The 14,355-nt window shown below is 37.8% G+C and overlaps 1 protein-coding gene across 4 annotated transcripts in view; it reads left to right on the plus strand.

Moving 5' to 3' along the window:
* The window catches only part of cyfip1 (cytoplasmic FMR1 interacting protein 1), a 115,241-nt gene that overhangs the window by 46,776 nt on the left and 54,110 nt on the right, over positions 1–14,355 (plus strand). For all 4 annotated transcript variants that reach the window (XM_061977562.2, XM_061977561.2, XM_061977563.2 and 1 more), the window contains exons 13-17: positions 749–874; positions 952–1,118; positions 1,188–1,335; positions 8,869–9,022; positions 9,092–9,248. In XM_061977562.2, the coding sequence (XP_061833546.1) occupies positions 749–874; positions 952–1,118; positions 1,188–1,335; positions 8,869–9,022; positions 9,092–9,248 (752 nt within the window). The remainder of the gene's footprint in view (positions 1–748; positions 875–951; positions 1,119–1,187; positions 1,336–8,868; positions 9,023–9,091; positions 9,249–14,355) is intronic.

Consider the following 14,355-nt stretch of genomic DNA (forward strand, 5'->3'; position numbering starts at 1 on the left):
ACGTTGAACACTTAAAGGGGAACTGCACTTTTTTGGAATGTTGCTTATCGTTCACAATCATTATGAAAGACAAGAGGACAAATTGTTTTTTGTTTTATTTTTGCATTCTAACTAGAGATGTCCGATAATGGCTGTTTTTCCGATATTCCGATATTATCCAACTCTTAATTACCGATTCCGATATCAACCGATACCGATATATACAGTCGTGGAATTAACACATTATTATGCCTAATTTTGTTGTGATGCCCCGCTGAAATTATTCTAAAAAAATGTCAATAATTATCAATATCGACCGATATATTAATATTTAAACAATTACTGCAAAACAAAAATTCCTTTCCATAGTTAAATAAGAATAACATGGCAAATTCATGTTACACAGCCATTATTTCCTGCCACTAAATCTGCAGAAAATAGTTATTTTTAGGTTTCACTGTTTACATTTTCACACTTTGCACTATTTTCTACCACTTTATGAAGCATTTCTTACATATTCCTTATTTTGAAGATCTTAAGTGTTCAATGTGATTTGACTATTTTGTTGACATTGTTGGACTGTTTTCCACGCTAGTGTTGACATTTCCTTTCTGCATTGATTACAATAACAGGAAGTTACATTTCAAATACAATATATTTTTATCCTGCTCCACATGTCATAACAAATATCCTTATTATCGATACGAAACACTGATATCGCGATACAGCCCTCCTTCTATGGGTGATATTAAACCATCTTTCTAAACAGTACTCCTGGAAGCTGGTGCACCCCACAGACAAGTACTCCAACAAGGAGTGTCCCGACAACGCGGAGGAGTACGAGCGCGCCACTCGATACAACTACACCACCGAGGAGAAGTTTGCCCTGGTGGAGGTCAGCCAATCAGCACTCTCGCACGCTCCCCCAAGGGCTTTTTCCCCATCTGACTCCCGGGTGCCGCCTTTGGTCAGGTGATCGCCATGATCAAGGGGCTGCAGGTGCTGATGGGCCGCATGGAGAGCGTCTTCAACCACGCCATCCGCCACACCATCTACTCGGCGCTGCAGGACTTCTCCCAGGTGACGCTGCGCGACCCTCTGCGCCAGGCCATCAAGAAGAAGAAGAACGTGGTCCAGAGGTGCGTCGGTGGAGGCGTTGCCTGGCTGTGGCAGACTGTGCAGCTGTGCTTTGTCCTGTCTTCCCTCAGTGTCCTCCAGGCCATCAGGAAGACGGTGTGCGACTGGGAGACGGGCCGAGAGCCGCACAACGACCCGGCCCTCCGCGGGGAGAAGGACCCCAAGGGCGGGTTTGACATCAAGGTTCCCAGACGGGCTGTAGGACCCTCCAGCACTCAGGTGTCAGGCTCTTTCCTGCTGTTTGCATACAACATGATACGTCACAATTAGGGATGTTCGATATTATCTGCCGATAAATGCTTTAAAATGTAATATCGGTAAAAAATTATCGGTATCGATTTCAAAATGTAAAATGTATGACTTTTTAAAACGCCGCTGTGTACATGGACGTAGGAAGAAATACAGAGCGCCAATAAACCTTAAAGGCGGTGTCTTTGCGTGCCAGCCCAGTCACATAATATCTACGGCTTTTGACACACTCACAAGTGAATGCATGCATACTTGGTCAACAGCCATACAGGTCACACTGAGGGTGGCCGTATAACATACTTGCCAACCCTCCCGAATTTTCCGGGAGACTCCCGAAATTCAACGCCTCTCCCGAAAACCTCCCGGGACAAATTTTCTCCCGAAATTCAGGCGGACTCAGGTCCATGAGGACCTGAGTCCGCTAACCCACAACATAAACAGCATACCTGCCCAATAACGTTATAACTGTAGAATGATGGAGGGCTAGTTCTTGGTTTCTTATGTGGGTTTATTGTTAGGCAGTTTCATTAACGTCCTCCCAGCGCGGTAACAACACACAACAACAGCAGTCACGTTTTTGTATACCGTAAAGCAGTTCGTCTGCCGTAAACAGCAATGTTGTGACACTCTTAAACAGGACAATACTGCCATCTAGTGCATTTGATGAAAGCACTTTTGTGCGTGCCACACAGAATGCATCATCAGAGGTGTTCAGCATGGTTCGAAAAATAGTGACAGAGAATAGAACAAGGATGGACAATTCAACCCTTAACTCAACAATGAGTAGATGAGTGTTATGTGTGTGTATATGTGTAAATAAATCAACACTGAAATTCAAGTATTTATTTTATATATATATATATATATATATATATATAATAAAATACATATATATACGTGATAATACTTGACTTGGTGAATTCTAGCTGTAAATATACTCCTCCCCTTTTAGCCACGCCCCCAACCACGCCCCCGTCCCACCCCGACCACGCCCACCCCAACCACCCTCCCCCCACCTCCCGAAATCGGAGGTCTCAAGGTTGGCAAGTATGTCGTATAAACAACTTTAACACTGTTACAAATATGCGCCACACTGTGAACCCACACCAAACAAGAATGACAAACACATTTCGGGAGAACATCCGCACCGTAACACAACAGAACAAATACCCAGAACCCCTTGCAGCACTAACTCTTCCGGGACACTACAATATACACCCCCATCCCCGCCCACCTCAACCTCCTCATGCTCTCTCAGGGAGAGCATGTCCCAAATTCCAAGCTGCTGTTTTGAGGCATGTTAAAAAAAAAATAATGCACTTTGTGACTTCAATAATAAATATGGCAGTGCCATGTTGGCATTTTTTTCCATAACTTGAGTTGATTTATTTTGTAAAACCTTGTTACATTGTTTAATGCATCCAGCGGGGCATCACAACAAAATTAGGCATAATAATGTGTTAATTCCACAACTGTATGTTTCGGTATCGGTTGGTATCGGTAATTAAGAGTTGGACAATATCGGATATCAGCATTTTTGTGTTGATTTATTTATTTTATTTTGTGGTTTGAATTCGTTTTTGGAGCTGTCATTACACATTTATCAGTATTCACATTGGTCAGTAGGGCGTTTCTTCCCAATTGAATGCTATCACCTGCAGACCGGAAGTGTCTTGTCATTCTGATGAGAGCGACCAGTCTGTGAACAATTGAAACGTCCTGTGTGCTTTTTCCTCCTGTATAACAGGTTAGTTTTGGTGAATCAACTCACTGAATAATATCCATTTGATCTTTATAAGTTTAAGTACACATTCTGATGGTGGAGCCTAACTCTAAAGTGTTTGTGAGTTGTAGTTTGTATTTGTGAATGAATCCCGTGCACAGCTGTAGTAATCAATACAAAAAGGCGACGTGAGTGCGCAATGTTTATATAGGAACTTCTGATCCTAATTCAGACTCCCAAATTAGAGCTCCCGTTTTCTTATTGATTTTAAAATGTATATTTGTATAATGTGTGTGTTCTGAAATAGTGACAGAGAATAGAACAAGGATGGACAATTCAACCCTTAACTCAACAATGAGTAGATGAGTGTTGTGTGTGTATATGTGTAAATAAATGAACACTGAAATTCAAGTCCTTATTTTATTTATATATATATATATATATATATATATATATATATATATATATATATATATATATATATATATATATATATATGTAATAAAATATATATATATATATATATATATATAGCTAGAATTCACTGAAAGTCAAGTATTTCTTATATATATATATACGGTGTGTATATATATATATATATATATATATATCTTAACCACGCCCCCCGCCCCACCCCCGACCACCCCCACCTCCCGAAATCGGAGGTCTCAAGGTTGGCAAGTATGCGTAATGAGTACAGTTTTTGATAATCCAGTGGTAAAAACCACGGGTTTCCAATCAAAATTATTAACTTAAGAATCGAAGCTACGTAGTTTGTCTACTTTTGCTACTTTTGAAACAAGTAGTGATTTCCGTAGCTTAGCTACATGGTCTACAAGAAGAGAGAGAGAAATGACTACTGCAGTGTTTTTCAACCTTTTTTGAGCCGAAGCACATTTTTTGCTTTGAAAAAATGCGGAGGCACACCACCAGCAGAAATTACTAAAAAAACGAAACTCAGTTGACAGTAAAAAGTTGTCGCAATTGTTGGATATGACTTTAAAACATAACCAAGCATGCATCACTATAGCTCTTGTCTCAAAGTAGTTGTACTGTCACCACCTGTCACATCACACCCTGAGTTATTTTGTATTTTTTGCTGTTTTCCTGTGTGTAGTGTTTTAGTTCTTGTCTTGCGCTCCTATTTTTTTGGTATTTTCCAGTAGCAGCTTCATGTCTTCCTTTGAGCGATATTTCCCGCATCTACTTTGTTTTCGTAATCAAGAATATTTCAGTTGTTTTTATCCTTCTTTGTGGGCACATTGTTGATTGTCATGTTCGGATGTACATTGTGGACGCCGTCTTTGCTCCACAGTAAGTCTTTGCTGTCGTCCAGCATTCTGTTTTTGTTTACTTTGGAGCCAGTTCAGTTTTAGTTTCGTTCTGCATAGCCTTCCCTAAGCTTCAATGCCCTTTTCTTAGGGGCACTCACCTTTTGTTTATTTTTGGTTTAAGCATTAGACACCTTTTTACCTGCACGCTGCCTCCCGCTGTTTCCGACATCTACAAAGCAATTAGCTACCGGCTGCCACCTACTGATATGGAAGAGTATTACACGGTTACTCTGCCGAGCTCTAGACAGCATCGACACTCAACAACAACACATAATTTGCAGACTATAATTGCTGGTTTGCAAAAAATATTTCAACCCAAATAGGTGAATTTAGATAATCTCCCACGGCACACCAGACTGTATCTCACGGCACACTAGTGTGCCGCGGCACAGTGGTTGAAAAACACTGGACTACTGCAACTCCACGGGCAGGGGACATACTATACAGTAAACATCAATGATCGGTTCACGTATAAGAACATCCATGACTGGTTGGTGGGTTTACTATGATGAGTCACGATTGGTTAAGATTAGGGCAAATCATTAGGGACAGGCCAATCAGAGGCAAGATAGAGCGGGTCATCGAACCAGGAAGGGAAATCACAACGGACATCCCGAATGACTAAGGGGGTGGAGATGTCCCCATTCACTATACAAACGGAATACAATGATTTGCAAACCCTTTTCAACCCATATTCAGTTGAATGCACTACAAAGACAACATATTTAATGTTCAAACTCATAAACTTTTTTTTTTTGTTGCAAATAATAATTAACTTAGAATTTCATGGCTGCAACACGTGCCAAAGTAGTTGGGAAAGGGCATGTTCACCACTGTGTTACATGGCCTTTCCTTTTAACAACACTCAGTAAACGTTTGGGAACTGAGGAGACACATTTTTGAAGCTTCTCAGGTGGAATTCTTTCCCATTCTTGCTTGATGTACAGCTTAAGTTGTTCAACAGTCCGGGGGTCTCCATTGTGGTATTTTGGGCTTCATAATGCGCCACACATTTTCAATGGGAGACAGGTCTGGACTACAGGCAGGCCAGTCTAGTACCCGCACTCTTTTACTATGAAGCCACGTTGATGTAACACGTGGCTTGGCATTGTCTTGCTGAAATAAGCAGGGGCGTCCATGGTAACGTTGCTTGGATGGCAACATATGTTGCTCCAAAACCTGTATGTACCTTTCAGCATTAATGGCGCCTTCACAGATGTGTAAGTTACCCATGTCTTGGCCACTAATACACCCCCATACCATCACACATGCTGATGTAACCCATATTTAAAATACCCACTGAAAATGCGCATACAGGGCAAAGACTTTTATTGTGGAGGGTTACTTCCTGCCGCTCACTTCCTTTTTAAGGAAGTGCTGCTCACTTTACCACCCCCTCCCGTCTGCTGTGGCTGCGGTGCTGTGAGACGCGCTTGAGAAGAAACTCGCAAAATCTCCTCATTCTCACACTTTGCAAACTTCATAATTAGAGCCGGCATGTTCGATTAACTATCGGGGCGTGCATGGTATGTTGTTTTGCCCTCGATTACTCAGGTCAGGTTTTTTTTACGGGAAGGAATACCCGTTTACCCAAACAACCTGAGCTTCCTATCCACCTTCAAATGGCGAGCTAAACAACTACGGGGTAGGATAAGCATTTTTTTCTCCTCTGCCGCGAACCTTTTGGATTACTTTTGTTTTTGAACTGAACTTTTGGTCTGACGCGAAAGCGTTTGCGTACCTTTTGAATTGAACTGTGAACTTGTTCCGAGAAGGCAGCAGGACTGCATCTTGTATTTTTGTTTTGGGCATTTTTTTTTTTTTTCCTATTGTGTCATCTGTGGCATTTATATTCTTGTGTCAATACATTTAATGCAGTCGAAACCAAGATAACTAGTTGTCGTCATCTTTCATACCTCAGGCTCCTAGACGAACCATCTTCTGTCACACAGTTTACACTCTTTACCCGCCTAGCCCATGTGAGCGTTACACTGGCTTTTACACTTTGCGCCTCTAACAATCCGGATGGTTCTTTTCCTCTTTGGTCCGGAGGACACCACGTCCACAGTTTCAAAAAAAACAATTTAAAATGTGGACTCGTCAGACCACAGAACACTTTTCCACTTTGTATCAGTCCATCTTAGATGAGCTCAGGCCCAGCGAAGCCGACAACGTTTCTGGGTGTTGTTGATAAACGGTTTTCGCTTTGCATAGGAGAGTTTTAACTTGCACTTACAGATGTAGCGACCAACTGTAGTTACTGACAGTGGGTTTCTGAAGTGTTCCTGAGCCCATGTGGTGATATCCTTTACACACTGATGTCGCTTGTTGATGCAGTACAGCCTGAGGGATGGAAGGTCACGGGCTTAGCTGCTTACGTGCAGTGATTTCTCCAGATTCTCTGAACCCTTTGATGATATTACGGACCGTAGATGGTGAAATCCCTAAATTCCTTGCAATAGCTGGTTGAGAAAGGTTTTTCTTAAACTGTTCAACAATTTGCTCACGCATTTGTTGACAAAGTGGTGACCCTCGCCCCATCCTTGTTTGTGAATGACTGAGCATTTCATGGAATCTACTTTTATACCCAATCATGGCACCCACCTGTTCTCAATTTGCCTGTTCACCTGTTTGATGAGCATTCCTCAACTTTATCAGTATTTATTGCCACCTTTCCCAACTTCTTTGTCACGTGTTGCTGGCATCAAATTCTAAAGTTAATGATTATTTGCAAAAAAAAAAAAAAGTTTATCAGTTTGAACATCAAATATGTTGTCTTTGTAGCATATTCAATTGAATATGGGTTGAAAAGGATTTGCAAATCATTGTATTCCGTTTATATTTACATCTAACACAATTTCCCAACTCATATGGAAACGGGGTTTGTAGAAGAGATCAAATTTGGCATATTTATAAATGATGGTAGCATGGAAATGTTTTTCAACATTACTCTGCTCCAAACAAACAAAAATTCTACGTAAATGTCGATTTGTGAAAGCAAAACCTACATTTTCTAATTGGTTTAATAGTTTAAAATGATCAATCAAATCTTGGAAAATGATTAAAAATGTAAAAGCCCTTAAATTGATTTCGTTTTTGCATAAATTTAAAGTGATTTGGATTAGCCGGCTTCCTCCCACCTCCAAAGACATGCACCTGGGGATAGGTTGATTGGCAGCACTAAATGGTCCCTAGTAGAGATGCGCGGATAGGCAATTATTTCATCCGCAACCGCATCACAAAAGTCGTCAACCATCCGCATCCACCCGAACTAACATTTAATCAAAACCGCACCCGCCCGTACCCGCCCGTTGTTATATATCTAATATAGACGATGCAAGGCATTAGTGAGGTTATAAAGCTTTTGCCTGTTAAAGAAAGGAGACTGATCCAATGTAGCAGAGACATTCAATGCGTGCCACGCTGTCACGGCCCAGACGCACACCAGTGCGCAATCATCTGGGAGCCGCGCTGAGCGCACCTCCAAGCGCGCTCGCGCCACTCAAACTGCTGCAGGCAGCTGCGTTCTATCTTGTTTTAACATCCTGTGGCACTCTTCTGGGATCACGGCGGACGAAACTGCTCATGCTCAGGGTGTTTGTTGAGGTTCGGGGTTTTGCACAAATGTGATGCACCATGTTAGATGTCCCGGTTTTGTGACTGTCGTAGACATAAACAGCGTCGCAGCTCTTGCAAATCACGTAGCCAGCATTACTATCATCCTGATTTACAACCTCATAAAAACGAGTCCACGCTGAACTTTTCTGGCCTTTTTTTCCCCTGGTCTTTAGTATTCCCTTTTTTAGTTTGTCGCGTACCACGTTTGCTGCCGGCGTTGCCATCTCTTTTTTTTTTCTTCTTCTGTTGTGGCATATGCTGCAGGTGCCTGCTCGTTTTTCGTATGTGGGTAACAACATTTAACTATGTATATATATTTCCGACTTGGTTTAACTGCCACCCGCCTGAATCTATTTAAAATCAAATTTTTTTAAATTTCAACAGCCCGACCCGACCCGCGGATAAAATCTAATTTTTTTTTATTTCAACCGCCCGACCCGCGGATAATCCGCGGACTCCGCGGTTGTGTCCGCAAACCGCGCATCTCTAGTCCCTAGTGTGTGAGTGTGAATGTTGTCTGTCTATCTGTGTTGGCCCTGTGATGAGGTGGCGACTTGTCCAGGGTGTACGTCGCCTTCCGCCCGAATGCAGCTGAGATACGCTCCAGCATCCCCTGCGATCCCGAAAGGGACAAGCGGTAAAAAATGGATGGATGGATGGATGGATATATTGTTTTTTTGGAAAATCATAAATCGATTTAGGGATGAAATGAATTGCGATTCGAATGTGAATCATTTTCTTTGTGCACCCCTACTGAATTGTGTACTGTGTGAACACGCAGCAGTTTTTCACAATAAGAGTTCATCATCTGGTCTCCTGCCCTCGCAGCTCTACATGGTGAGGACCATGCTGGAGTCCCTCATTGCGGACAAAAGCGGCTCCAAGAAGACTCTGCGCAGCAGTCTGGAGGGCCCCACCATCCAGGACATTGAGAAGTTCCACCGTGAATCCTTCTTCTACACCCACCTGCTCAACTTCAGCGGTGAGTCCACGTCGCCCACACGGTCGCGCTAACAAACGGGATTTACCAGTCGCTCTCTGTCCCATGTAGAAACCCTGCAGAAGTGCTGCGACCTCTCCCAGCTCTGGTTCAGGGAGTTCTTCCTGGAGCTCACCATGGGCCGCAGGATCCAGTTCCCCATTGAGATGTCCATGCCCTGGATACTCACAGACCACATCCTGGAGACCAAGGAGTCGTCAATGATGGAGTGAGGACACTTTCCTGTATCAACTTGCACATAATTCTCACACACTCTCTAAAACATTGGGATTACTGTAACCGTACACGTTGCCATGTTTTTCCTGCAGGATTATGTCGATTTGTGACAGATTTGACCTAATCCATGGCAGCACTGTAATTCCTCTTTCATTCTGAAAGTTGCACCGACAAATGAAAATGTCAAACTAGCTCTGCTGTTTAATTGTATTTTGTATAGCCACTGTACTTGAAAATGTCTAGTAGGTTCTTAAACTTTTTGACAAAGTTCCTCCTCAGAAAATGTCCACCATAATGACCAGCACTAAAAGACGGCAGCAAAGTAGGCCCAAGCATTTATAAAAACAAGCCCAGAGTATTTTTTATATTTTCGGCCGCACCGTTTGAACAGTAACACTGTGTTTAAATATTTAAATGTTATTATTTGGTGTACCAATAGGTCAGGGGTCAGCAACCCAACATTTTGAAAGAGCCAAATTGGAGCAAAAATACAAAAATAAGTGTTATAATGACGGCAACACATGATGTGTCTATATTAGCCTACTATCAAAATGACTTTAAAAGTCTTATATAAGTGTTATAATGAAGGCAACACATGATGTAAGTGTCTATATTAGCCTACTATCAAAATTACTTTTAAAAATTATTATATAAGTGTTATAATGAAGGCAACACATGATGTGTCTATATTAGCCTACTCTCAAAATTACTTTTAAAAAGTCTTATATAAGTGTTATAATGAAGACAACACACGATGTGTCTATATTAGCCTACTATCAAAATGACTTTTAAAAATTCTTATATAAGTGTTATAATGAAGGCAACACATGATGTGTCTATATTAGCCTACTATCAAAATGACTTTAAAAGTCTTATACAAGTGTTATAATGAAGGCAACATATGATGTGTCTATATTAGCCTACTATCAAAATGACTTTAAAACTCTTATATAAGTGTTATGATGAAGGCAACACATGATGTGTCTATATTAGCCTACTATCAAAATGACTTTAAAAAGTCTTATATAAGTGTTATGATGAAGGCAACACATGATGTGTCTATATTAGCCTACTATCAAAAAGACTTTAAAAGTCTTATCTAAGTGTTATAATGAAGGCAACACATGATGTGTCTATATTCGCTTTATTAGCCTACTATCAAAATGACTTTAAAAGTCTTATATAAGTGTTATAATGAAGGCAACACATGATGTAAGTGTCTATATTAGCTATATTAGCCTACTATAAAAATGACTTTAAAAGTTTTATATAAGTGTTATAATGAAGGCAACACATGATGTAAGTGTCTATATTAGCCTACTATCAAAATGACTTTTAAACATTCTTATAAGTGTTATAATGAAGGCAACACATGATGTGTCTATATTAGCCTACTATCAAAATGACTTTAAAAGTCTTATACAAGTGTGATAATGAAGGCAACACATGATGTGTCTATATTAGCCTACTATCAAAATGACTAAAAGTCTTATATAAGTGTTATAATGAGGGAAACACATGATGTGTCTATATTAGCCTACTATCAAAATGACTTTAAAAGGTCTTATACAAGTGTTATAATGAAGGCAACATATGATGTGTCTATATTAGCCTACTATCAAAATTACTTTAAAACTCTTATATAAGTGTTATAATGAAGGCAACACATGATGTAAGTGTCTATATTAGCCTACTATCAAAATGACTTTAAAAGTCTTATATAAGTGTTATAATGAAGACAACACATGATGTAAGTGTCTATATGAGCCTACTATCAAAATGACTTTAAAAGTCTTATCTAAGCGTTATAATGAAGGCAACACATGATGTGTCTGTATTAGCCTACTATCAAAATGACTTTAAAAAGTCTTACAAGTGTTATAATGAAGACAACACATGATGTAAGTGTCTATATTAGCCTACTATCAAAATGACTTTAAAAGTCTTATATAAGTGTTATAATGAAGGCAACACATGATGTGTCTATATTAGCCTACTATCAAAATGACTTTAAAGGTCTTATATAAGTGTTATAATGAAGGCAACACATGATGTGTCTATATTAGCTTACTATCAAAATGACTTTAAAAGTGTTATATAAGTGTTATAATGAAGGCAACACATGATGTAAGTGTCTATATTAGCCTACTATCAAAATGACTTTAAAAAGTCTTATATAAGTGTTATGATGAAGGCAACACATGATGTGTCTATATTAGCTTACTATCAAAATGACTTTAAAAGTCTTATATAAGTGTTATAATGAAGACAACACATGATGTAAGTGTCTATATTAGCCTACTATCAAAATGACTTTAAAAAGTCTTATAAGTGTTATAATGAAGGCAACACATGATGTGTCTATATTAGCCTACTATCAAAATGACTTTAAAAGTCTTATATAAGTGTTATAATGAAGACAACACATGATGTAAGTGTCTATATTAGCCTACTATCAAAATGACTTTAAAAAGTCTTATAAGTGTTATAATGAAGGCAACACATGATGTGTCTATATTAGCCTACTATCAAAATGACTTTAAAAGTCTTATCTAAGCGTTATAATGAAGGCAACACATGATGTGTCTATATTAGCTTACTATCAAAATGTCTTTAAAAGTCTTATATAAGTGTTATAATGAAGGCAACACATGATGTGTCTATATTAGCTTTATTAGCCTACTATCAAAATGTCTTTAAAAGTGTTATATAAGTGTTATAATGAAGACAACACATGATGTAAGTGTCTATATTAGCCTACTATCAAAATGACTTTAAAAAGTCTTATATAAGTGTTATGATGAAGGCAACACATGATGTGTCTATATTAGCTTTATTAGCCTACTATCAAAATGTCTTTAAAAGTCTTATATAAGTGTTATAATGAAGACAACACATGATGTAAGTGTCTATATTAGCTTACTATCAAAATGACTTTAAAAGTCTTATATAAGTGTTATAATGAAGGCAACACATGATGTAAGTGTCTATATTAGCCTACTATCAAAATGACTTTAAAAAGTCTTACATAAGTGTTATGATGAAGGCAACACATGATGTGTCTATATTAGCCTACTATCAAAATGACTTTTAAAAATTCTTATGAGTGTTATAATGAAGGCAACACATGATGTGTCTATATTAGCCTACTATCAAAATGACTTTAAAACTCTTATATACGTGTTATAATGAAGGCAACACAAGATGTAAGTGTCTATTAGCCTACTATCAAAATGACTTTTAAAAAGTCTTATATAAGTGTTATAATGAAGGCAACACATGATGTGTCTATATTAGCTTACTATCAAAATGTCTTTAAAAGTCTTATATAAGTGTTATAATGAAGGCAACACATGATGTGTCTATATTAGCTTTATTAGCCTACTATCAAAATGTCTTTAAAAGTCTTATATAAGTGTTATAATGAAGGCAACACATGATGTGTCTATATTAGCCTACTATCAAAATGACTTTAAAAGTCTTATCTAAGCGTTATAATGAAGGCAACACATGATGTGTCTATATTAGCTTACTATCAAAATGACTTTAAAAAGTCTTATATAAGTGTTATGATGAAGGCAACACATGATGTGTCTATATTAGCTTACTATCAAAATGACTTTAAAAGTCTTATATAAGTGTTATAATGAAGACAACACATGATGTAAGTGTCTATATTAGCCTACTATCAAAATGACTTTAAAAAGTCTTATATAAGTGTTATGATGAAGGCAACACATGATGTGTCTATATTAGCTTACTATCAAAATGACTTTAAAAGTCTTATATAAGTGTTATAATGAAGGCAACACATGATGTAAGTGTCTATATTAGCCTACTATCAAAATGACTTTAAAAAGTCTTACATAAGTGTTATGATGAAGGCAACACATGATGTGTCTATATTAGCCTACTATCAAAATGACTTTTAAAAATTCTTATGAGTGTTATAATGAAGGCAACACATGATGTGTCTATATTAGCCTACTATCAAAATGACTTTAAAACTCTTATATACGTGTTATAATGAAGGCAACACAAGATGTAAGTGTCTATTAGCCTACTATCAAAATGACTTTTAAAAAGTCTTATATAAGTGTTATAATGAAGGCAACACATGATGTGTCTGTATTAGCCTACTATCAAAATGACATTAAAAGTCTTGTATAAGTGTTATAATGAAGACAACACGTGATGTGTCTATATTAGCCTACTATCAAAATGACTTTAAAAGTCTTATATAAGTGTTATAATGAAGACAACACATGATGTAAGTGTCTATATTAGCCTAGTATCAAAATGACTTTAAAAAGTCTTATATAAGTGTTATAATGAAGGCAACACATGATGTGTCTCTATTAGCCTACTATCAAAATGACTTTAAAAGTCTTACATAAGTGTTATAATGAAGGCAACACATGATGTGTCTATATTAGCCTACTATCAAAATGACTTTAAAAGTCTTATATAAGTGTTATAATGAAGGCAACACATGATGTGTCTATATTAGCCTACTATCAAAATGACTTTAAAAGTCTTATATAAGTGTTATAATGAAGGCAACACATGATGTGTCTATATTAGCCTACTATCAAAATGACTTTAAAAGTCTTATATAAGTGTTATAATGAAGACAACACACGATGTGTCTATATTAGCCTACTATCAAAATGACTTTAAAAGTCTTATATAAGTGTTATAATGAAGACAACACACGATGTGTCTATCTTAGCCTACTATCATAATGACTTTAAAAGTCTTATCTAAGCGTTATAATGAAGGCAACACATGATGTGTCTATATTAGCTTTATTAGCCTACTATCAAAATGTCTTTAAAAGTCTTATATAAGTGTTATAATGAAGACAACACATGATGTAAGTGTCTATATTAGCCTACTATCAAAATGACTTTAAAAGTCTTATATAAGTGTTATAATGAAGGCAACACATGATGTAAGTGTCTATATTAGCCTACTATCAAAATGACTTTAAAAAGTCTTATATAAGTGTTATAATGAAGACAACACATGATGTAAGTGTTTATATTAGCCTACTATCAAAATGACTTTAAAAAGTCTTATATAAGTGTTATGATGAA

The sequence above is a fragment of the Nerophis lumbriciformis genome, linkage group LG18, assembly GCF_033978685.3.
Source record: "Nerophis lumbriciformis linkage group LG18, RoL_Nlum_v2.1, whole genome shotgun sequence".
In the NCBI taxonomy this organism is placed as follows: Eukaryota; Metazoa; Chordata; class Actinopteri; order Syngnathiformes; family Syngnathidae; genus Nerophis; species Nerophis lumbriciformis.